This window comes from Bombina bombina, chromosome 10 (assembly GCF_027579735.1).
Source record: "Bombina bombina isolate aBomBom1 chromosome 10, aBomBom1.pri, whole genome shotgun sequence".
In the NCBI taxonomy this organism is placed as follows: domain Eukaryota; kingdom Metazoa; phylum Chordata; class Amphibia; order Anura; family Bombinatoridae; genus Bombina; species Bombina bombina.
In genome coordinates, this window is record NC_069508.1 from 151,268,430 (window position 1) to 151,293,034 (window position 24,605).

The 24,605-nt window shown below is 37.8% G+C and overlaps 1 protein-coding gene across 2 annotated transcripts in view; it reads right to left on the minus strand.

The window, feature by feature from the left end:
- RNF220 (ring finger protein 220) overlaps positions 1–24,605 on the minus strand; it is a 384,981-nt gene that overhangs the window by 115,224 nt on the left and 245,152 nt on the right. For both annotated transcript variants that reach the window (XM_053693391.1, XM_053693390.1), the window contains exon 4: positions 2,221–2,266. In XM_053693391.1, coding sequence (XP_053549366.1) covers positions 2,221–2,266 — 46 coding nt within the window. The remainder of the gene's footprint in view (positions 1–2,220; positions 2,267–24,605) is intronic.

The following is a 24,605-nucleotide window of genomic DNA, read 5'->3' on the forward strand; positions in this document are numbered from 1 at the left end:
TCCTTTACTTTTTTAATATCACTACTCATTTGTTCTACCCCTTCAAAAAGGTTAAATTCCAAATGCAAATGTTGGTATTGAAGACGAACCTTCCCCTGGAGCCCATTACTAAAATGAGTGATGAGTAACTTAAAAAAAATCAGCCCAACTGACCCTTGAAACATGTTAATAGCAACTGCTTCCTCCTTTGTATGCAAAAATTCTGCTCACGTGCTAACTGCACTCAAATTAAAAAGATTGTGTGGCCGCATTAGCACTGGTATTACAAGTTGAAAGTAAAAGGTTAGTGCGCAAGGCTAACTTCAGGACTCTCCCTAAACTTCTTTGGGGTGCGCTACAAAAAAAATATTAGTTACCTATTACTTATCACTCGCACACTAACCTAACATTGCGCTAGATCAACTGTGCTAAAGCGGAAGTTACATTAGGAATACTTTACATTCCTATGTTCTTCACATAGATGAAAATTTTATTTTTAAATATATATTTCTAAATATATCTGATTTATTTTTTTTTGGAAAATATTTATTTATACCTATATATCTATTTAAAAATATTATTTAAAAATACTTTTTTTTTATAAGTGAAGAACATAGTAACACATTAAAACATAATATAAATTATAAAAATGATATTGCAAGTTTTCAAGGTATTAAGTATTTTTTCTATTTTATATTTAATATTTCTAAACGTGCCTTAAGATAATTAATTCTCGAAGTGTGCTAACCCGACACCGCATTAGACCTAAAGCGAGAAACCCTAAGCATTTTACACATATTTTACATTCCAATGTTCTTCACATATAATTTTTTTAATTTTTTTTTTATTAAATATATATTTCTATATTTAATAATGTTACTGTAAATTATATATCTGTATCTATATGAATAGATATATATATATATATATAAACCCGATATTGCTTGTTTGCAAATGTTAACACACCACAGCCCTATATCTTTCACCTTGTAATATGAGCGCTAATTTGATGTGGTCTCGATATCCATTGAAAATAAAGGTTGCACTAGAGTGATGTCGGCTGCACTAACCCTTTGGTAAATGGGACTTACTATGTAATTTCAACTTGCACGCTAATGTTAGTAAAGTATAATAAGCGCCATTTGTTATCTGGCTTCTTAAAGGGACAGTATACACTAATTTTCATATAACTGCATGTAATAAACACTATTATAAAGAATATGCAGAGATACTGATATATAAATCCAGTATAAAACTGTTTTATAAACTTACTTAGAAGCTTCCAGTTTAGCTCTGCTAAAAGAAAAATCTAGTGTATAATGTCCCTTTAAGTCTGAGGCAAATGTAAATGTAGCCACCAACCAGCAAGCGCTACCCAGGGTGCTGAACCAAAAATAGGCCGGCTCCTAAGCTTACATTCCTGCTTTTCAAATAAAGATACCAAGAAAACAAAGAAAAATTGATAATAGGAGTAAATTAGAAAGTTGCTTAAAATGCTACTCTATCTGCATCATGAAAGAAAAAAATTGGGTTTCATATCCCTTTAAGTAATTATTCAAAGAAATCACTTATCTTAGTCCATCAGTTCCCTTTCACTTTGATACTCTGTTCACTGAAGTCCAATTCCCAGGCCTGTAGTTAGAAGTGTCTTCCCTACTGCATTTTTTTATGAGGTACTAGATTAGTAATTATCCAATCACGTAGCAGAGTAACTACTGGTGAACCTAACCCAGCTCAAATAACACTTAAAACCTTGAGATGAATATTATATTTACCCAGAGACCTATAACATTTTCATTTCAGTAATGTTAGAAAAGACGTAATAATTTGCATAGTCTGCTATTTCCATAGTTCCACCAACCATCACGTGTCTGGAGTCTTACTATGCTTTCTTTTCTTTTTATACTTATATATCTAAATAAGGTTTGGCCATCATTTTCACTGATTGCCCTATCTTCTCTTTTGTATGAGCTTTAGCATTCCTTATTAACTGGTTAGTATTTATTTTTTACTGAATTCTCTATTTTTCCTTGTTTTTATCTGCCTATTTGGTCATTATTTGTCACATTTTGTCCACTCATTGAAAGTGGGTGAAAGTCAACTGAATTCTCTATTTTTTCCATGTTTTTATCTGCCTAGCTGATCATTATTTGTCACATTTTATCAACTCATTTAAAGTGAGTGAAAGTCAATGTGTTTCTTTTCTCATGTGTTTGTTGCGTCGCAGTCTTCTGTACGTACCTTTGGTGTGCTGGATATCATGATATCTTTCTGTGTAGAGTTCTTCCTGTTGAGAAAGAAAATATGGGAATGTAAATAAAATAACAATAGTGTAAAGCCATCAAATGATAGAAAAACACAACAAACTAGAACTCAATATAAATGTATAAAATTATTGTGACTACACGGTTCAGTATCATAGTAACCAAAATGATATCCTTTGACATTATACACGTAACGATATGTAAGAATACAAACCTGTAAACATGTTTAGATCTCATTACTGATTTATGTTCTACCACCTCTTCAGGAATGCCATCCCATTTATGTACAACAATCTGAGTCATAGTTACGCCACCTTTGATTAAGCAGATCCTTTTTAATAGCAATTCTCTTTCTGGAACATATGCTGAAAACATCTGAGACATGTTTATCATATTTTCTACCTGGATCTTCCCAAACCATATGGCAATGTTAGGTTTTTTGTTGTTGTTCATTTGTATGCGAGATACCAGCAGGTGCCAGCTCTTCTGCACAACACACATATAATGTTGGATATACAGTATGATGAAGGGCTGTGTGAATTCACTTGTAGCATAACAGCCCAAACACAAAATGGCAACCCCCATTCATTGTTTGATTATGCAAAGTAAAAAACAAACAGAAAAAAAACACAATACAATGTACATATATTAGTTCTTTTGCCTGATTTTCCTGTAATTTATCTTAACAAATTGTCTTGTCATTTTCCCACCTCCCGGAGGCTGAAGCATATATTGAATACACAAGTATGCTGCAGTTTGCCTGATCCAGCTACATCCTATAATTTCACAGTTTTTGTAAAATCTGTTCGCATGATCCAGGACCAATGGTTAAACATTGCAAGGATGAGTCTAACCATTTGTGGATGGAGTTTAGTGGTTCCAGCTTTCACACAGGGGAAATGATAAAGAAAGGAAATCAAGACAGACCTGAATCAGGTTGTCAGACATTTAAGATTGTGCTATATGCCAGTGTTTTTCAACTAGTGTGCCATGAGAGATCTTCAGGTGTGCCATGGCAGACTGACAACAGTGCGGGGGGTGTCCCTCTTTCAAATTTTGAAATATTGGGAGGTATGTGACAGGCTCATCAGGCATCATTTACAACCATGACATTGACATTCATTCACAGACAATCATTATATATATCCTGTATTAGGCTACAATGTGTGATTTTGTAAAATTTTGGGATGGTGGTGTGCCACAGGATTTTTTAATGTAAAAAAGTGTGCCACGGCAAAAAAAGGTTGCAAATCACTGCTATATGCTACACAGTGTGCTAAATCAACAAAGGGAACTTAATGGCCTCTCCAGCATCACTAACCTCTCCAGCTTCACATGCTTCACTAACCTCTCCAGCGTCATATACCTCACCAGCCTTCAGCTACACAGGCCTCATCAACCTCTTCAGCTTCACAGACCTCACCAACCTCTCCAGCTTCATAAACCTCATCATACTTTCCAGCTTCACATGCCTCATCATCCTTTCCAGATTCACATGCCTCACCAACCTCTCCAGCTTCACATTTTACCAACCTCTCCAGCTTCATATACCTCACCAACCTCTCCAGCTTCACATTTTACCAACCTCTCCAGCTTCATATACCTCACCAACCTCTCCAGCTTCATATGCCTCACCAACCTCTCCAGCTTCACATGCCTCATGATCCTTTCCAGCTTCACCGGCCTCACCAACCTCTCCAGCTTCACATGCTTCATCAACCTCTCCAGCTTCAAATGTCTCACCAACCTCTCCAGCTTCACATGCCTCATGATCCTTTCCAGCTTCACCGGCCTCACCAACCTCTCCAGCTTCACATGCTTCATCAACCTCTCCAGCTTCAAATGTCTCACCAACCTCTCCAGCTTCACATGCCCCATCAACCTCTCCAGCTTCACATGCCCCATCAACCTCTCCAGCTTCACGTCTCACCAACATTTCCAGCTTCACATGCCCCATCAACCTCTCCAGCTTCACGTCTCACCAACATTTCCAGCTTCACATCTCATCAACCTCTACAGCTTCACATGCCTCACCAGCCTTTTCAGCTTCTTTATCTTCACCAGCCTCAACAATTTCTTCATCTTTACAGACCACACCTACCTCTCCAGCCACACCAGCTTCACATTGTTTCACACAATATCTGCTCAATGTAAAAACAAGCTTTTAATTAGTGAAAAGCAATGCGTCGGGAGTCGGAACATAAATGCTATTGTTTTTCTACATTTTTGGTCGATTAGGACTGGATTCACTAAGGTCTTCCATGAGATATTGTGTTTGGTTAGGGTATCTTCAAAAACTCTGTAGAAGCGCATGAGACATGCGCGAAACATGTTAGCTAGTTCAAGCTACCCTTGTTAATATCACTTAACAGAAGAATAAACCTACTGCACTGGCTACCTGTCTGGATTTGCTCCCTTTTTTTCCCTTTTCCCCAAGTCTATCTTCAAAAACTGTGAGTTGGAAGTGCCCAAGGCAGGAACCAACCCTTAATCGGTGTCAACTTACCTGTTACATTTTCCTTTATATAAGTGGCACATACCCTTTTCCTGCTTGTACTGTGTTATATGTGTTATATCATAACAGAAAAAATATTTTTACAGGATAGGATATAAAGTTGAGGCTTAGCTACAAACCAATGTCATATGTGATTTGTCACTTGTCTACTTTCAGTCCTATTAATGATTGTCGTCTGTCAATTAAGTAATCTCCCACTTGTGTCTCCTGAAGCAATGTGCCTTAAATTTAATAATACCATCTTCCTCTTAAGACAGGTTAAATTTGAAACAATTACAGAGTAAAGTCAATGTCCCAAACAGGATTGAGCTATGTTTTTTTTGTTATTAAAGTAATCTTTCTGATGTAGATTCTCTGACTAACATGCTGAGAAATGCTGAGGGAAATAAATAATTCCTCCTGATTTGATTTGTCAGGTCACAGAGCACCTGCAGCTCTAAAGGATTTTGAAATATGTTTCAAATGATGCCGGCGCTGGTACATTCAGTGCGGACGGCTGTTTGCTCCTCGGCAGAGGCAACCCTCTAGTAGCCTCTTGGCTCTCATGAATGGGATGGTGCAGGGGGCTGAGTATTTAATAACAAATTTGTATTCAACCTTGCAGTCAGGGGGCTAAGAATGAGTGATGCAGAGCCAGCCAGTATTAGAAATCCCTTGCAAAACAGATGCTGACAACAGAACAAGCCATAACAAATCAAATGTATTCCGTATTTGTATCCATGTGCTCCAGCACACATGCCCCCCTCCTACACCCAGCAGGAGCAATACTGGAGACATCAATACATTTTTATGAGTCTTTTTAGGAGACTAACACACAAGATGTGACAGACAAAGCAATGTTACTGTCATGTTCAGTTTGTTTTAGAAACTTAAGTCCCAGACACTGAGCATTTGTGGCATTGGGAGAAATTGAATTTGGCTTTTTTTTAAGGCTCCCTGATTTGGCAGATGGCAAGATGATATCAAGAAAAGGAGATAGCACGAGGCACGATCTCCTGGGGCTGCATAATCATCTGCCCTCTAAATTGCTTGCAGTATAGCCCAATTCACATGCAGAAAAGCAGACCATTACCTGCAACTGATACGCGTCTCTTTGTAGCATCTGATGGTTACTGGCTCTCATGAAATGGCAGCTGTGATATTATAACATACACAGTGTTAAACAAAGATTATGCAAACAAAACAAAAACAATTATTTTTGAACCCATTATTTCTGGTTAGAGCAGAAAAAATGGAATCCATGACCTACTCTCCCTGACAAAGCTTACAAACCATACCCAGTTTACTGGGAGAGCTGCAGTTCACATCAGCTTCAGAATAAAGCCGAGTAGTTGCCAGGGTTCAATCTCCCTTTAACTGTTGTGGGTGTACAGAGCATTCCTGTTGAAATGTTTCAAATTAAATGAGCATGGTCTATGGTCTGGTGAGATTATTAACAAATGCTCGCCAGTCCTATTTCCCTGGTTGAATTATCTAAAGCCACTTTTTACACTGAAAACAGGGTGTCTCTCTAAGGAGCGTATACTGCATTTTTGTATGGGTAGGAGATGCAGACATTACAAAAGTGTATAGAAATCACACAAAAGTTTTCACACAAAAATATGCAGGAAACAATTGTTTTGTTAAGGTACATCAAAAATTATAACAAAATTGTTCACAATTGTTATCAAAAACAACATTTGCAAGTAAATTACACAGGAATAAATTGTATTAAATATGCACTGTATAAATTGTAATTTAAGTACACTGGATGTGCAAAAACACATAGAAATTCATACTTATAACTGAGACACACAAAGCGTAATTGTTTATTATTGTAAAATGGGCGTGTATAAAATTGTCTCTCAAATCCCAACTTAATTCTTTAAACACTTTCGCCTAGATCTCAGTTTTTTCTCACAAATTAAAAAGTGGGCAAGCTTTTTTTTTTTTTAAAACCTATGCACACGAAAATAACAGCAATTTCAAGTTACAGTGCACTGAAAACAGAGTCATTTAATTTGTATTAGGCGCAATATTAAAGTTTAAAGGGACATTAAAACCAAAATTAAACTTTCATGATTCAGAGAGAGCAGCAATTTTTAAACAACTTTTCAATGTACTTCTGTTATCAAATTTGCTTTGTTCTCTTGGTATCTTTTATTAAAGAGTAAAGCTAGGAAGGCTCATAAGAGCTCAGTATAGCAGCAGTGTTTTGCAACATTGAATAACAAAGATACAAATAATGTTGCAAAACACTATACTCTCTGAGCTTCATTGAAGCTAATTTTGGCAGCCCGGGCACTGATGTGTGTAGCCACGGAGGAAAGAATGAGAGAGACGCAGGGAGTATGCAGAAAACGTCTTACTGTGCTATATTAGCTGCCATATTACTTTCAGTGAGAAAACGGCTTCATAAAAGCCCATCTATTTATCCTTAAAAGCATTGATATCCTCTAAAGGCTTTAAATTTATAAAGCCTGCGTTGGACAAATCTATGAAGCTGCCTCTAATCACTCTGCCAGTCTGTGCAAAATAATTATCCATTTACATGGTCCTAACTGATACCGCCGTATTATTGCAGTTGCAGATACTTTCCACACCCGAGTGATACATGAGTTTTAAATTACATCATGTACACAGGAAATGAGTTTGCAAGCGGCACATTCACGGGCCAGGCTGACATTTCTAATTAAATTGATTTACGCAGAATTATCCTTTGAAAATAAAAAACGTTCTTCTGCTTCCTGATAAAACATGATAATTAGCCCTCAGTATTTTATAACTTATCGTTTGTTTTAATCTGTTTGGGGAATAGGTATCTAGTTTATTACAACAGACAAAGTCCTTTCTTCTAATTTTCCCTCTTTGTATTTTTAATTCATTACAGTCACAAAAGAGAATAACAACTCTATTGACTATGCATGACTATTTGCCCAATTATCTAAAATTAGCTGGCATGGACTGAAACATCACACGACGCATGCATGGGTAGACCTTACAAAATTCTTTAACAAAAAGGGGGTTGAATTTGGAAGTCTGGTTGAGTGGCGAGCTCCCTCCCATGTAAAAAAGTGCTCTCTGGAATGGAGAATCTTGCTGGGCAGAGTGACTGTATCAAGAAGCACCTGGCTTTGATAAAACGTTTGCAGTATACGTCACCTTGCATTCACTTCTAGTTTTGCATAATCTATTTTTTATCAGCGCAATTACATTTTTGGAGACAAACTCGCTAGCCTTCATTTGACTAGATACATAAGCAAGACCTGCAGGCTGTGTAACTTGCTTAGTGAATGTAAAAAGACCGGTGAGAGAACTTCACATCTCCCCAAGGAACACTTATTTTATCATAAAAAAAGGTACATCTCACAATTTGTAGATTTTAGTATGAATTTAAAGGGACAGTCTAGGCCAAAATAAACTTTCATGATTCAGATAGAGCATGTAATTTTAAACAATTTTCCAATTTACTTTAATCACCAATTTTGCTTTGTTCTCTTGGTATTCTTAGTTGAAAGCTTAACCTAGGAGGTTCATATGCTAATTTCTTAGACTTTGAAGCCCACCTCTTTCAGATTGCATTTTAACAGTTTTTCACCACTAGAGGGTGTTGGTTCACGTATTTCATATAGATAACACTGTGCTCGTGCACAAGAAGTTATCTGGGAGCAGGCACTGATTGGCTAGACTGCAAGTCTGTCAAAAGAACTGAAAAAGGGGCAGTTTTCAGAGGCTTAGATACAAGATAATCACAGAGGTTAAAAGTATATTATTATAACTGTGTTGGTTATGCAAAACTGGGAAATGGGTAATAAAGGGATTAGCTATCTTTTAAAACAATAAAAATTCTGGTGTAACATTGTATTTTAAAATTACATTGTACACTAAATTAAGGTGATAAGATTTCCCAACCCCAATTTAGGACACCTCAGACCCATATTTGGGACTCCTTATAAATGTTGTAAATGTGTTAAAAAAATGTTTTACTATGTATGACTATACATGACTTTCTATGACTATGTATGACTATCCATACACGACAATGTATGACTATATATGACTATCCATGACTGTGTATGACTATACACGACAATGTATGACTATATATGACTATGCAGGACTGTGTATGACTATACACGACAATGTATGACTATATATGACTATGCAGGACTGTGTATGACAATGTATGACTATATATGACTATGCAGGACTGTGTATGACTATACACGACAATGTATGACTATATATGACTATGCAGGACTGTGTATGACAATGTATGACTATATATGACTATGCAGGACTGTGTATGACTATGTAGGACTATATATGACTGTATGACAATATATGATGTATTACTTTATATGACTATGCAGGACTGTGTATGACTATGTAGGACTATATATGACTGTATGACAATATATGATGTATTACTTTATATGACTATGCAGGACTGTGTATGACTATGTAGGACTATATATGACTGTATGACAATATATGATGTATTACTTTATATGACTATGCAGGACTGTGTATGACTATGTAGGACTATATATGACTATGCAGGACTGTGTATGACTATACACGACAATGTATGACTATATATGACTATGCAGGACTGTGTATGACAATGTATGACTATATATGACTATGCAGGACTGTGTATGACTATGTAGGACTATATATGACTGTATGACAATATATGATGTATTACTTTATATGACTATGCAGGACTGTGTATGACTATGTAGGACTATATATGACTGTATGACAATATATGATGTATTACTTTATATGACTATGCAGGACTGTGTATGACTATGTAGGACTATATATGACTGTATGACAATATATGATGTATTACTTTATATGACTATGTATGTCTATGTATATGTTATAAGACTCTGAGAAGAAAGGCCTCATTTATATTATAAATTATATACTGTTTTAAAAGAAAAACAATTATCTAACATCTAGCAAATTACGGGCCAGATTACTAGTGGAGCGCAAATGTTTATGTGCGAGTGATAAGGGGTTTATCGCGGGTGTTTGTGCTCGTAGGGCTTATCGCTCGTATTAGAAGTTGAAAGTAAATGCAATCCCTTGAGCACAATCGCGATTTACGCTAGAAGGATTACTGCAACTTCAGAGCTCTAGTTAACTGTTTTGCGAAACAAAAAAGTTGCACAAAACACATAAAAAATACAAAACAAAATACACTTCCACTTATAATAACACCATCTAATAAAAATTATTTATAAAAAATATTGCGCAAAAAGTTATAAGGGCTCAAAGATATGAGGTTTCAGGTTTTAGAAAAAAAAAAGGCAGGCAAAAGGCTTTAACATAGAGATACATACATACATACACATGTCTAATGATGTATATATATGTGTATATGTATGTGTATATATATATATATATATATATATACACACACAAAAAGTGAGATAAATCTCAACTATCAGTAGAGGGCGCACAATAACAGCTCATAAAACAGACAAAATGTTATACAGAAAAAAACTAATAAAAAAAATAAACAAACAAAAATAAATAAACAATAATGGTAATTTGTGTCCCTTGAAAAATAACAAATATAGAGGTGGTCACGTGCATCGCCTTTGCAATGGCATACAAGCTGTTAAGTCACAATATATAGCTATACAGCAAATTTCAAAGATTTAACATAAGCGTTTGCAAAGAAATCACATTTTCGAAATTTTCGTGTAAACTAATATGGCTGCCATAGCTTGTGACCAATTTCTTCAACATGAACAAATGTGACTCTATGTCACAATATAAGGTTATACAGCTAGTGTCACAGTTCTAACATAAGCAGTTGCAGAGAAAATAGATTTTCTAAATGTTCGCATAAAACAAAATGGCTGCCAGATCATATGATATACAGCCTCCATATTATGCACAATAATTCTCACCATAGATGTCAATAAACATGGCAAAAATAAAGCATTTTTGTAAAACGGTTGTTGTTTTATTATTAGTTTAAAAATATCATTTTTGAACAATTCAAAATGGCTGCCAAACCACATGACCTATCAACTTCTCTTGAACAAAATTTCAAGTCTGTGCCATAAGCGGTTTCGGAGAAGATTTTTGTAGTTTTTAAAAACAGCGCATACGAAACAAAATGGCCGGCAAGCTATGCATTGTATGGCTTTCAAATTGCACATACTAATGCTCACTATAGACCTCTACAATTTGCAGATGTTTTATGAAAATTTGCAAATGTTTTATTTCACGAAGGCGACTGCGCAGTGTGAATTTTTTACTGCAATATTGCCTTTAGGGATCATGACTATGTGTACTCATGTGTCTGCTACACTGTAATATAGTTAAATAGTGTAAACATAATGCATAAAGTGCAAATGTACGCAATTAAACAGCAATAAAAAGGCGAATGACTCATAGCAGCCATGTTGATTATGGAAAATTTGCAGTTTGAACAAACTTGGTAGAGGACCTTGCAAGGAGCACATGTGCAAAATTGTGCTTCATTGCACTTAGCGGTTGCAGAGAAGATTTTTGCACGTTTCAAAATGGCAGCTAGGTCATGTGTCTAAATCACTTCTCTTTAACAAACTTTTTTCTTGGTCAGTACAGCAGTACACTCAGCAAGTTTCACAGCTGTAACATAAGCGGTTCTGGAGAATATTTTCCAGCGGTTGTCGAAATTTGTCGCAAAAAGCAATATGGCTGCTAGATCACATGACCTATATGATTTATTTTGCACAGGATTATGCACAGCATAGATCTCTAGCATTGTGCCAAGTTTCATGAGATTTTGAGTTATGCTGTTTTTATAAGCACTTGAAAAAGTGGCGGAATAATAATAATAATAATAAAAAATAAAAAAAAAAATAATAATCCTGACAATAACAATAGGTTGTCCTGCAACTTTGTTGCATGGCCACCTAAAAATACAGACTGTGGTTACAGGGATAGTCCAAAACGTACTAGGGATAGGGTCCCAAAATCTACTCTAATCTTCTTTTGTGACTGCCAGTAAAACAAGGCCTCCCTCTCCTCCCACAATATTTATAGCAAACCAGCTTGCTGAACTCCGTTCATCAGGTTCACAAGAACACATGAATCAGCCGCTATATCAATCAACTCAATCTGGTAGCTAAAGCTCATAAGTAGTCAAGGTTCCATGTAAATAAAATCCATTTATTAAAATAATCAGTAAAACAGCTAAAAGCAACAAACCAAAATATGAGCTACAATAAAGTTACTTTAACAGTTTATACTTTTCTGCTCAAATTAGAAATATAGTAATCAGTAGTTATAATCAGACATAAAAAGTAACTTCTATTGTGATATAATAAAAAGACAGCAGAGAAATAGACCTTCTTGCTGCACTGTCACGTAATTAAAAACACTACACTTTTGTAACTTAAAGTGAATGTAAATTTTTCAGGTTTGGATTATATAGTTTTGTAGAGAATCATCCGATTAAGCATACCGCCACAATAATTTTGTAATAAAAGTTATCATTTAGTTTGAATTTTATATACTAAATATCGATAATTTACTTTACCCGCTCCTCCCACTCACTGTTCGCTAATTCTCCTCCATATTACGTAAACAGCGGTCCCATCCGCTGTTTACGCATCGGCACTGCGCGCTCCCGTGTAGATTTTTCATTGCGCATGCGTTACTCCTGTTTCCGTTGCATTCACAATATGAACATAGTTGGTCAGATAGATAAGACAAAGTACCTATATACGGAGCCCTTTCATATCCACTAATACAAGCGGTACAATAGTTAGGAAATGACAGGACTCCGTATAAAGTTCTATTGCGACGCCGTATTTAGTTCTATTGCGCATGCGCAAAATGTGCACGAACTTACAATAGATGAGCTTTGCACCGCAAACGAACGCATGCGCAATAAGGACTTATTACGTCATGGTAAGGGGGTGGGTCCCCCTGTGGTTAGAGCCGTTATTGGCTATGAAGACGTCCATCAAAAACTACAGGAACGGAGCGCGAATGCCGGGAGGAGGATGAGTTTAGCGAAAATTATAAGAAGATATTGAAAATACAGGTAACGATGTAAAATCTTAGGAATTGATGAATGAAAGTCAAGTTTTTTATTGACAACTAGTACACAGATGTTTAGACAGGAGGCTGACTTTACAATCACTTTAATGAAATAGTGATACTATGAATGATTTGTGCTGCTGTAAGAGTAACAATGTATCACCCCTGGGATACAGGGAGAGGGAAACACTGCATATTCTACTTATGCTAAATGCTGGTTGTACAACACGGTGTATGCATAAATGAAGTAGGTCTCCTAAATAGGATATAATTAGCATAATAGTAGCGTGAATGGAGTATTGTCGTAGGTACTGGGTCTTAATAAAGTGGAGTGAAAATCCATCCTCCCCTTGTATGGTTAAGCCCAAATGGTTAGAGACTGATACAGTAGCGATTCAGTTTAAATTCTATTATTGAACATTATATATTAGTTAAAGGAATAGTCTAGTCAAAATTAAACTTTCATGATTCAGATAGAACATGTAATTTTAAGGAACTTTCTAATTTACTCTTATCAATTTGTCTTCATTCTCTTGGTATCTTTATTTGAATGTAAGTTTAGGAGCCGGACGATTTTTGGTTCAGCACCTGGGTAGTGCTTGCTGATTGGTAGCTATATTTAGACACCAATCAGAAAGCCCTACCCAGGTTCTGAACCAAAAATGGGCCGGCTCCTATGCTTACATTCTTGCTTTTTCAAATAAAGATACCAAGAGAACAAAAAAAAATTGATAATAGGAGTAAATTAGAAAGTAGCTTAAAATTGCATGGTCTATCTGAATCATCAAAGTTTAATTTTGACTAAACTATCCCTTTAAACAAAAAGTGAGCTGATTAAAATAATAAAATGCCCCGTCGCGTTTCACATACACTTCCTCAGAGGGGTATCCTCACTGGGACCCAATTACTCCACAACGTTTTGAGTTTTTTGGAGTAATTGGGTCCCAGTGAGGCTTCCGTACCTGAAGATACTGATAGGGTGCGGTATAGCCGAGGGTTACCCATCTCCATCTAGCAAGCACCATATTGTCCATATCGAGGACACCGGACTGACCGGGATTTCAGGACAGTAACAAACAAGGAAAGGACTTGGACTTCCCCACAGTCAAGTGTACTACTGGGTAAGACCGCATCTGGTTATTGGACTTGGGATCGTCTTATGATTGACACATTTGTGTATCTTGTTGCTTTCTTTTATCTGCTATCTTGTGAGTAGCTGCCTATTTTTAGGGGCTTTGTTAAAGTTGTTTTTAACTCTGCACATAGATCTGGTTTTGCGCTTCTCTCATTTTGTCTTTTTTTTAAATAGGGAAATAACATGAATGTGCCTGCACATGTCAGATGCACACTTCCCTGCAAGTCCTGGGACTAGAATTCTTTACATTGGGGTAAAATATGTCTTTTTTACATAGAGATGTTCAGGTGATATTTTCTAGTCCGCTTTTTACAGCTATACTGCATCACTTTCAAGTGCTTCAACATTTGTGCATCATGTACCTTTAAGTTTCTCCAATCACGATCGACTCTTTATGTTTCCCTACTTGTACACGCTGATTTGTGCATGTGCAATTTGAAATATCTAACCGTAAAATATTAAATGTGCATAGCTAAACTTATACAAGAAAATAGCTAACTGGACAAGAAGAAAGCTGTGGGCGGAGCTTGGTGGCCATTTCCGACTGCTAACAAAGAATGATTATTTAACAGTTTCATGTACTTCGTACACCTTATAGATATGGAACCTGTAGCAAGATGCTTGTCTGGTATGTAGCAATAAGTAATATAGAATAAGTATGTGGTCTATACTGTCCATTTAAAATACATTTAAAAGAGCAGGTTCTCAAGAGGTTTGAAAACTAACCATCCATCTAGCTCTCTAAAGCCCTCCCAGTACTTCCAGGTTTCCTAATGTTGGTCACGGTCACTGTTGTCCTCGTATTCCCCAGGCAATGCTGAAGCCCTAGACCACCAGGGATGCAGGGTATGTGAGGGGTGGGTTTAGAGTGAGCTCTGAAAGCCCCCCACCCTGGATAACGACACTGGCATTGGTACTAGAGAGATGACATTGGTTATAGATAAATGACAAGGGTGACAGACACTGGCATTAGCAGTTGAGGGATGACGTGGGTTATAGAGACATGACAAGGATGGCAGGCAGTGATATTAGCAATAGAAGGATGCCTGGGTAATATAAAGAAGACTCTGACATTGGCCCTAGATGGACAGTTTAGGTTATAAAAAGATGACAAGGCTGAGAGGCAGTGGCTATAGCACTAGAGGATAGCCAGGGTAAAAAAAAGAAACAACTCAGATGACAGACAATGACATCAGCACTAGTGGAGTGGTCTGGAAGAAAAATGAGTGGAATCCATGGCTAGGGAATGTTTGCACAAGAGCAGCATAGTGTAGACAAGAGAGAACAAGCCTGGGAGAGAGTGAGACTTGAGTGAGCTGAAGTGGTGAGGGAACAACCTGTGCAAGAGAGAAGAGACCTTAATTACCAAGGTGTGGGCTGGATGAGATGTGGGTTTACTCGGAGAGGGTACCTTATTGAAAGAGGGGTGGCCTTATGGGCAAGAGAGGAAGAAGTGGACTTTCAAGAGGGTCTGTCAAAGTGTAATAAGGTTGCAATATACGTTTTTAAAGATTAAGCTAGATTTAGTTGGCCAAAATAGTGAGAGGAACCATCTACTTGTAGAGTAGTTGCTGAAAAGACACAACAGCTCTGTGTAAGCAGCTTGTGCTTTAAGAACTAGGAGTATCTGTGCAATAAATGTGCAATTACTGTTGACACAGGGCTCCCCCAAACTGAAAGAGCACAAAGAAAATGTTGTTTCTGAGCTCTGTACCATGATAATGCTTTTCTATATGTCAGCTACATAGAGGAATATCTCTGTCCTGGATACATGTGGAAGCAACTTACCTCTCTCAGTATTCATTTTACTCTCCAGAAAACAGATCACTCACAAAACATCTGAACTTCCCCCAAGTCTTGTGTTTTAAGTTGTGCATTTAACATGAGGATTAAATAAACAAAGTGAGCATCATGTTTTACGGCGTCATTGTGTCATGCTCCAGATAATTTCATAGTAGCATTTCTTACAGTAAGGACAGGGAGGTTACAAGAATTAGCTTAGCCTCTGTGCATTGCTTCGGTTGTATCTAGCGCGCGTTACTTCCATCAAAAATGCAGGTTTTAGTAAATGAGACACCAGCAGGATATAGAAAGTTATCCCGCATGATCTGACTGCTTTACAGAGGGCCTACACCAGGATTATGTTAAGGCGCAATGAAAAGCTGCCCAGCGTCACAAAACCCAAGAAGTAATGATGGCTTTCATCTATTTTACTTATCTATATACTCTTTCTTCATATTTGTCCTGAATATAAGTTAGTGCTTATTACACATGAGAAGAAAAAACATGACAGCTGTCACTTCATCTCTTCTTCTAATACACCCCCACCCTATTTTGTCTATCCGTATCCTTTTTTATACAGAGCATGTTTTGTTTTTTTGCTGTGTACAAGGAATTACAATCAAGGTTAATATTGCTGCAATTCTATATCTGAATTGATAGCTCATAGGGTGTTGTACATTGTTATACGTTATGTCACTCCAGGTACGAACATCTGTAGAAAAAACACATTACACTGAAATTGCTTGAAATAATTTGTTCTCACGCATTAGGTACATGAAAAAGCTTATAGCAAAATAAGAACAATGAAAACGCCAGCAGATAGCACCTATTAAAGGGACACTGAACCCAAATTTTTTCTTTCAAGATTCAGATAGAGCATGAAATTTTAAGCAACTTTCTAATTTACTCCTATTATCAAATGTTCTTCATTCTCTTGGTATCTTTATTTGAAATGCAAGAATGTAAGTTTAGATGCCGGCCCATTTTTAGTGAATAACCTGGGTTATTCTTGCTGATTGGTGGATAAATACATCCACCAATACAAAAGTGCTGTCCAGAGGCTGAACCAAAAAATAGCTTAGATGCCTTCTTTTTCAAATAAAGATAGCAAGAGAATGAAGAAAAATTGATAATAGGAGTAAATTAGGAAGTTGATTAAAATGTAATGCTCTATCTGAATCAAAAAAGAAAAAAATTTGGTTCAGTGTCCCTTTAAACACTATTAAATGTTCCACAATACACTGCAGCCTCTTCTGGCTGAGAAACGGGTTAATACTCTGAAACCTTCCTTCTCACTTTAACTTAAAACATATATGCACAACAGACTGATTTTGATGCATGACTGAAAAGGTTAAATAGCTTTTGGAATCCTCACAAGACTGGATCATTCTCAAGTCATTATGGTCAGAGCAGATCAAACACTGCAGGTCACTGAATTCTGCTTACATCTTGTAGACACGTGCATATTCTAGCTAAATAATGCGAGCTGCCTCTGGAAGCAAAAGTGTTAATGATATCTGCTGTGTGTCCTCTCATGCATGAATTTATGGCTTGATGTGTCAACAGCACTGCAGCTTGTCACTGAGGTCCTTATTAGCTTTTATGCGCTTTTCACTTAAATTATAGATGTAAACCCTGGCCGCATCTTAAACATCTTTGCTATCCCCCTGTCCACTGCATCACCATACGCACCCATTACCCTCAGCAACACAATCCCTGCAGGAAGGGAGGGTATAGGGTCGCCAGCAGAAACCCAACAAAATTTATCATGCACCCAATTACAATGTTAATTGGCAAGTCCCCGAAATCAATTAATTCACAAATTTTTTCAATTAAAAATTGATATAAATCATAAAGATGTTATTAAAGAAAGGCCAAACCAGTCAACTTTTTGTAGGCGTTTGAATTTTCAAGGAAAAAAAATACAGATCTGCCAGGGTCCAACGCCCTTGAGTGTCTTTGCTAGAGAGGGGGATGTCAGCAGTAGAACTGGGCTGAAGACAGATAAAAAAATATCGAGCGGTCGTACGAACTGCCTCTCCTTTATTGATCAGGTGGGAATTTAACTTGCTGTGCATATCCATCGTGTCAGCACGTGCCAAGGGGCATTTTAGAAGCAGTCAGCTTGCAGGTGTCACTTTGACATGAGAGGAGAGGGAGGAAACAAACAATATCAGAGGGTGCATGCTAAAAATAAGAACAAGGAAAGTGAGACTGAGAGAAGTACATACACAGGGGGGGCAGATTTGACATTATAAAATAATAAAAACCAGCTGCCCATGGATGGTGATAAAATACACCCAGGAAACTATTAAACTGAATGCATATTATAAACACAAATAAAATAAATATATACCACTTACCTTTTGTTAAAGTAATCAGCCTAATTTTTCATGAGCTACCAATGAGCCAAGTTGTAAGCTCAACCCAGGTTGAACACAGTTAATCTTAAAATTTTAACTCAAATGGGTTATATGTTTTCTGCGAGACTCTCACGTGAATTAAACAGGTCTAATGACTATGATTAGGTAACATAAAGGGAGCCTGGTATGCTTGGAACACTAGACCAAGGGCGGGCAACCTTTTATGAGCACTGTGCCAAAGTAATATTATACTTATCTTTTGTATAAAAGTTTAAAAATAAAGAACAAGTATTTATATAATAATAATAATCATAATAAAGACCGAGAATCAGCTTGAACTCCTGGCTCTGCAGTCATTGGGGTAGATTTACCATTGTGCGGACGGACATAATCCGCTGTAGTGATCATGTCTGCCGTACATCGATAAATGCCGATAGTATATGCTGTCAGCATTTATCATTGCACAAGCAGTTCTGGTGAACTGCTTGTGCAATGCCGCCCCTTGCAGAGTCTCAGCCAATCAGGGGGTGTCAATCAACCTGATCGTATGTGATCGGGCTGATTGCTGTACGCTGCCTCAGAGGTGGCGTACGAGTTAAGGAGCAGCGGTCTTAAGGCTCGCCTAAAGGCTTGCGCGGAAGCAGAGGCATTGGGGCCGATACAAGCCCCTTGATGTTAGCCACGTATCCACATCACCCTATAGCGATATCAGGCCTCAAGTCTTAGTCAAGTGGCCCTAAAGTTCCTCTGTGTGCACCTAATTTTTATTTCCTCCAAGCGACCTCAGAATGTGGAGAGAGAGGAACTCAAGGAATATAGAGAGAGAGGTACTCTGGGAATGTGAAGATAGTGAGGTACTCAGTGAATGTGAAGATAGTGAGGTACTCAGTGAATGTGAAGATAGTGAGGTACTCAGTGAATGTGAAGATAGTGAGGTACTCAGCGAATGTGAAGACAGTGAGGTACTCAGCGAATGTGAAGATAGTGAGGTACTCAGTGAATGTGAAGATAGTGAGGTACTCAGCAAATGTGAAAATAGTGAGGTACTCAGCGAATGTGAAGATAGTGAGGTACTCAGTGAATGTGAAGATAGTGAGGTACTCAGCAAATGTGAAGATAGTGAGGTACTCAGTGAATATGAAGATAGTGAGGTACTCAGTGAATGTGAAGATAGTGAGGTACTCAGTGAATGTGAAGATAGTGAGGTACTCAGTGAATGTGAAGATAGTGAGGTACTCAGTGAATGTGAAGATAGCGAGGTACTCAGTGAATGTGAAGATAGTGAGGTACTCAGTGAATATGAAGATAGTGAGGTACTCAGCAAATGTGAAGATAGTGAGGTACTCAGTGAATATGAAGATAGTGAGGTACTCAGCAAATGTGAAGATAGTGAGGTACTCAGCAAATGTGAAGATAGTGAGGTACTCAGCGAATGTGAAGATAGTGAGGTACTCAGCAAATGTGAAGATAGTGAGGTACTCAGCAAATGTGAAGATAGTGAGGTACTCAGTGAATATGAAGATAGTGAGGTACTCAGCAAATGTGAAGATAGTGAGGTACTCAGCAAATGTGAAAATAGTGAGGTACTCAGCGAATGTGAAGATAGTGAGGTACTCAGCAAATGTGAAGATAGTGAGGTACTCAGCAAATGTGAAGATAGTGAGGTACTCAGTGAATATGAAGATAGTGAGGTACTCAGCAAATGTGAAGATAGTGAGGTACTCAGCAAATGTGAAGATAGTGAGGTACTCAGCAAATGTGAAGATAGTGAGGTACTCAGTGAATATGAAGATAGTGAGGTACTCAGCAAATGTGAAGATAGTGAGGTACTCAGCAAATGTGAAGATAGTGAGGTACTCAGTGAATATGAAGATAGTGAGGTACTCAGCAAATGTGAAGATAGTGAGGTACTCAGTGAATATGAAGATAGTGAGGTACTCAGCAAATGTGAAGATAGTGAGGTACTCAGCAAATGTGAAGATAATGAGGTACTCAGCGAATGTGAAGATAGTGAGGTACTCAGTGAATATGAAGATAGTGAGGTACTCAGCAAATGTGAAGATAGTGAGGTACTCAGTGAATATGAAGATAGTGAGGTACTCAGCAAATGTGAAGATAGTGAGGTACTCAGCAAATGTGAAGATAGTGAGGTACTCAGTGAATATGAAGATAGTGAGGTACTCAGCAAATGTGAAGATAGTGAGGTACTCAGTGAATATGAAGATAGTGAGGTACTCAGCAAATGTGAAGATAGCGAGGTACTCAGGGAATGTGAAGATAGTGAGGTACTCAGCAAATGTGAAGATAGTGAGGTACTCAGTGAATATGAAGATAGTGAGGTACTCAGTGAATGTGAAGATAGTGAGGTACTCAGTGAATGTGAAGATAGTGAGGTACTCAGCAAATGTGAAGATAGTGAGGTACTCAGTGAATATGAAGATAGTGAGATACTCAGCAAATGTGAAGATAGCGAGGTACTCAGGGAATGTGAAGATAGTGAGGTACTCAGGGAATGTGAAGATAGTGAGGTACTCAGGGAATGTGAAGATAGTGAGGTACTCAGGGAATGTGAAGATAGAAAGGTACTCAGCGAATGTAAAGATAGTGAGGTACTCAGTGAATGTAAAGATAGTGAGGTACTCAGTGAATGTGAAGATAGAAAGGTACTCAGCGAATGTGAAGATAGAAAGGTACTCAGCGAATGTAAAGATAGTGAGGTACTCAGTGAATGTAAAGATAGTGAGGTACTCAGTGAATGTGAAGATAGTGAGGTACTCAGTGAATGTGAAGATAGAAAGGTACTCAGCGAATGTGAAGATAGAAAGGTACTCAGTGAATGTGAAGATAGAGAGGTACTCAGTGAATGTGAAGATAGAGAGGTACTCAGTGAATGTGAAGATAGAGAGGTACTCAGCGAATATGAAGATAGTGAGGTACTCAGTGAATGTGAAGATAGTGAGGTACTCAGCGAATGTGAAGATAGTGAGGTACTCAGCGAATGTGAAGATAGTGAGGTACTCAGTGAATGTGAAGATAGTGAGGTACTCAGCGAATGTAAAGATAGTGAGGTACTCAGTGAATGTGAAGATAGAAAGGTACTCAGTGAATGTGAAGATAGAGAGGTACTCAGTGAATGTGAAGATAGAGAGGTACTCAGCGAATGTGAAGATAGTGAGGTACTCAGCGAATGTGAAGATAGTGAGGTACTCAGTGAATGTGAAGATAGTGAGGTACTCAGCGAATGTGAAGATAGTGAGGTACTCAGCGAATGTGAAGATAGTGAGGTACTCAGCGAATGTGAAGATAGTGAGGTACTCAGCGAATGTGAAGATAGTGAGGTACTCAGCGAATGTGAAGATAGTGAGGTACTCAGCGAATGTGAAGATAGTGAGGTACTCAGCGAATGTAAAGATAGTGAGGTACTCAGCGAATGTAAAGATAGTGAGGTACTCAGTGAATGTGAAGATAGAGGTACTCAGTGAATGTGAAGATAGAGAGGTACTCAGCGAATGTGAAGATAGAGAGGTACTCAGCGAATGTGAAGATAGTGAGGTACTCAGCGAATGTGAAGATAGAGAGGTACTCAGCGAATGTGAAGATAGTGAGGTACTCAGCGAATGTGAAGATAGAGAGGTACTCAGCGAATGTGAAGATAGTGAGGTACTCAGGGAATGTGAAGATAGTGAGGTACTCAGTGAATATGAAGATAGTGAGGTACTCAGCAAATGTGAAGATAGTGAGGTACTCAGTGAATGTAAAGATAGTGAGGTACTCAGTGAATGTGAAGATAGTGAGGTACTCAGTGAATGTGAAGATAGAGAGGTACTCAGTGAATGTGAAGATAGAGAGGTACTCAGTGAATGTGAAGATAGAGAGGTACTCAGCGAATGTGAAGATAGTGAGGTACTCAGCGAATGTGAAGATAGTGAGGTACTCAGGGAATGTGAAGATAGTGAGGTACTCAGTGAATGTGAAGATAGTGAGGTACTCAGTGAATGTGAAGATAGAGAGGTACTCAGTGAATGTGAAGATAGAGAGGTACTCAGTGAATGTGAAGATAGAGAGGTACTCAGCGAATGTGAAGATAGTGAGGTACTCAGCGAATGTGAAGATAGTGAGGTACTCAGTGAATATGAAGATAGTGAGGTACTCAGTGAATGTAAAGATAGTGAGGTACTCAGTGAATGTGAAGATAGTGAGGTACTCAGTGAATGTGAAGATAGAGAGGTACTCAGTGAATGTGAAGATAGTGAGGTACTCAGTGAATGTGAAGATAGAGAGGTACTCAGCGAATGTGAAGATAGTGAGGTACTCAGCGAATGTGAAGATAGTGAGGTACTCAGGGAATATAGAGATAGAGGCACTCAGGGATTATAGAGAGAGAGGTGCTCAGGGAATTTAGAGAGAGAGGTACTCAGGAAATATGCAGAGAGAGGTACTCAGGTAATGTGGAGATAGAGATATTCTCAGGAAACATTGAGAGATGAGTACTTAGCAGAAGTAGGGGAGAGTTATTGAGAGAAAATGGAAAGAAACAGAAAGGGAAAGGTGCGAAAAGATGATTTAAGAGAAATGCAGAGAGAGACAGACAAGCTTCTGGCACAACTGTTGGCCATAAGCAGTCACTGGCACGTGCATAAAACAGCCAGTAGATGGAAACCACATGCAGGAGTTAGGTCAAGTTTTCCAAATATTTAACTAAATTCTTTATCTCTCACAGATAAAGTCATATTAAAACTTTCAGTGCCACTATAGTGGATCTAAGAAAAAAAGGACCATGGCTGACCCAGTAAGAGAATTAGTGCTGGTCTTGGGCCGGGAGCTACTGAGCCAACTACTTCCTTGCTGGCTCCATCAGCTCAGGTGCTTCCTTTGCCACTCAGAGATGGGAAGGCAGAGTGCTGCATGTGCCAGGAACTGAGCCAGCACTTTTTGCTTTCAGCCTGGCAGCTGATGTGTGCAAAAGAGAGAGCGAAGAAATAAATAGCATGAGGGGGGGGGGGGGGGATTAAAGTGTTAAATGGAGCAACCTAAAATTGTATTTCTCTGCTTTTAACTGCTGTGAACATCCCAAGCTACTAAGTATTCAGGGAAATGGACAGGGAGGGTGACCAGGGAGGATCGTTCAGTTTTCTATTCCTAATAATGACTTTGTTTTTTTTTTATAGATTGCAAGCTTCCTGGGGTAAGAACGTAGCAGAATGCACCATGGTTTTAAAAAAAAAAATGGTTATTCCTCTAAAGACACAAAACCGATTGAAATACAGAAATAAACCTTGTTCTCTCATAGGGACATTAAATACTAAATATATTCCAGACATAATGATGTATTAGATTAGATGGAGAGTAATATGTAGATTTATTTGTAAAACTATGGGGTTGTTTCAGGGATAGGCAAGGTGTCCGTACACGGACACTGGTGTCCATGACTGGCCCTTGCAGTGTCCGCTGCCCATTTTGCTGTGGGGAGGGAGTAAAACAGATGAATACTGGACCTGACTCCTCCTTAACACGCGCGGCGCCACGTTTTGCAGGGTTGTGGCCACTCCCACATGATGTCACTTAGTACCATAAAATGACTCTGAGTGAGACAGAGAGTGAGGGAAGATTCAAGAAGCAAGCTGCCACTGTGTCCCTGGAGCTTTATATGCAAAGGTAAAGCACTTTAACCAGCATCTAAGGTTTATTATAAGTAGTATTTAAATAGAAAAAAAGATAAAGTAAGGTTGTGAATCATAACCTTAGAATACCTTTTCTTTCTGATTAAATAATAGGAAAGGGAAAATATTTAGTGAGAATAAAATTAGTGGCTTGTCAAGAGACTGCTAGCAATATTGGGTGATAAGTTATGGAATAAATAAAGCCTGAGTGAAATACTGGATGTGTATCTTCTGCATCTGTATAATAAAATTCAGCACTATAAAATAATAGTTTTAATTGTAAATGTACCTTGGTGTCCTTCACTAAAGGTCTTTACTTTAGAAAATGTCCGCCACAGCCTTGGCTCGTGCCTATCCCTGAGTTGATTCCTATCTTGTCTGTCGTGTTTTTTGACTCCCAACAGATCTTTCTTGACACTAGATCGATCAAAATCAAGTCTATAACATGATTTTTTGTACTGGAAAAATATTGGATCGGATATCAGAAATTTCACCCATACCATTAATGGACAGCATTGACCACAAGTTATTGACTAAATATTGACACTAAATTCAACAGCCAAAGATTGTTGATAAAGTGCAAAACTGGCCTTTTTGACATGTTTGCAACTATTCCGAAAGATATGGAATAATTCTATTATATAACGCATGTGCAAGACATTTTGAAATCGCAACGGACGCCATTTTATCTGTATAAAGCTGATCCCATTTTCTGACATTTTAAGATAATATTGGAAAGATTGGATTCAACCTCTACATTAGGTGCTAAAATAATGTAAGATTAATTATAAATTTTTAGTTTCTATAAAGTAATATTACAAATAATAAAATGCTATTTGCACAGTATTTTAATTAAATGTTTTAAAT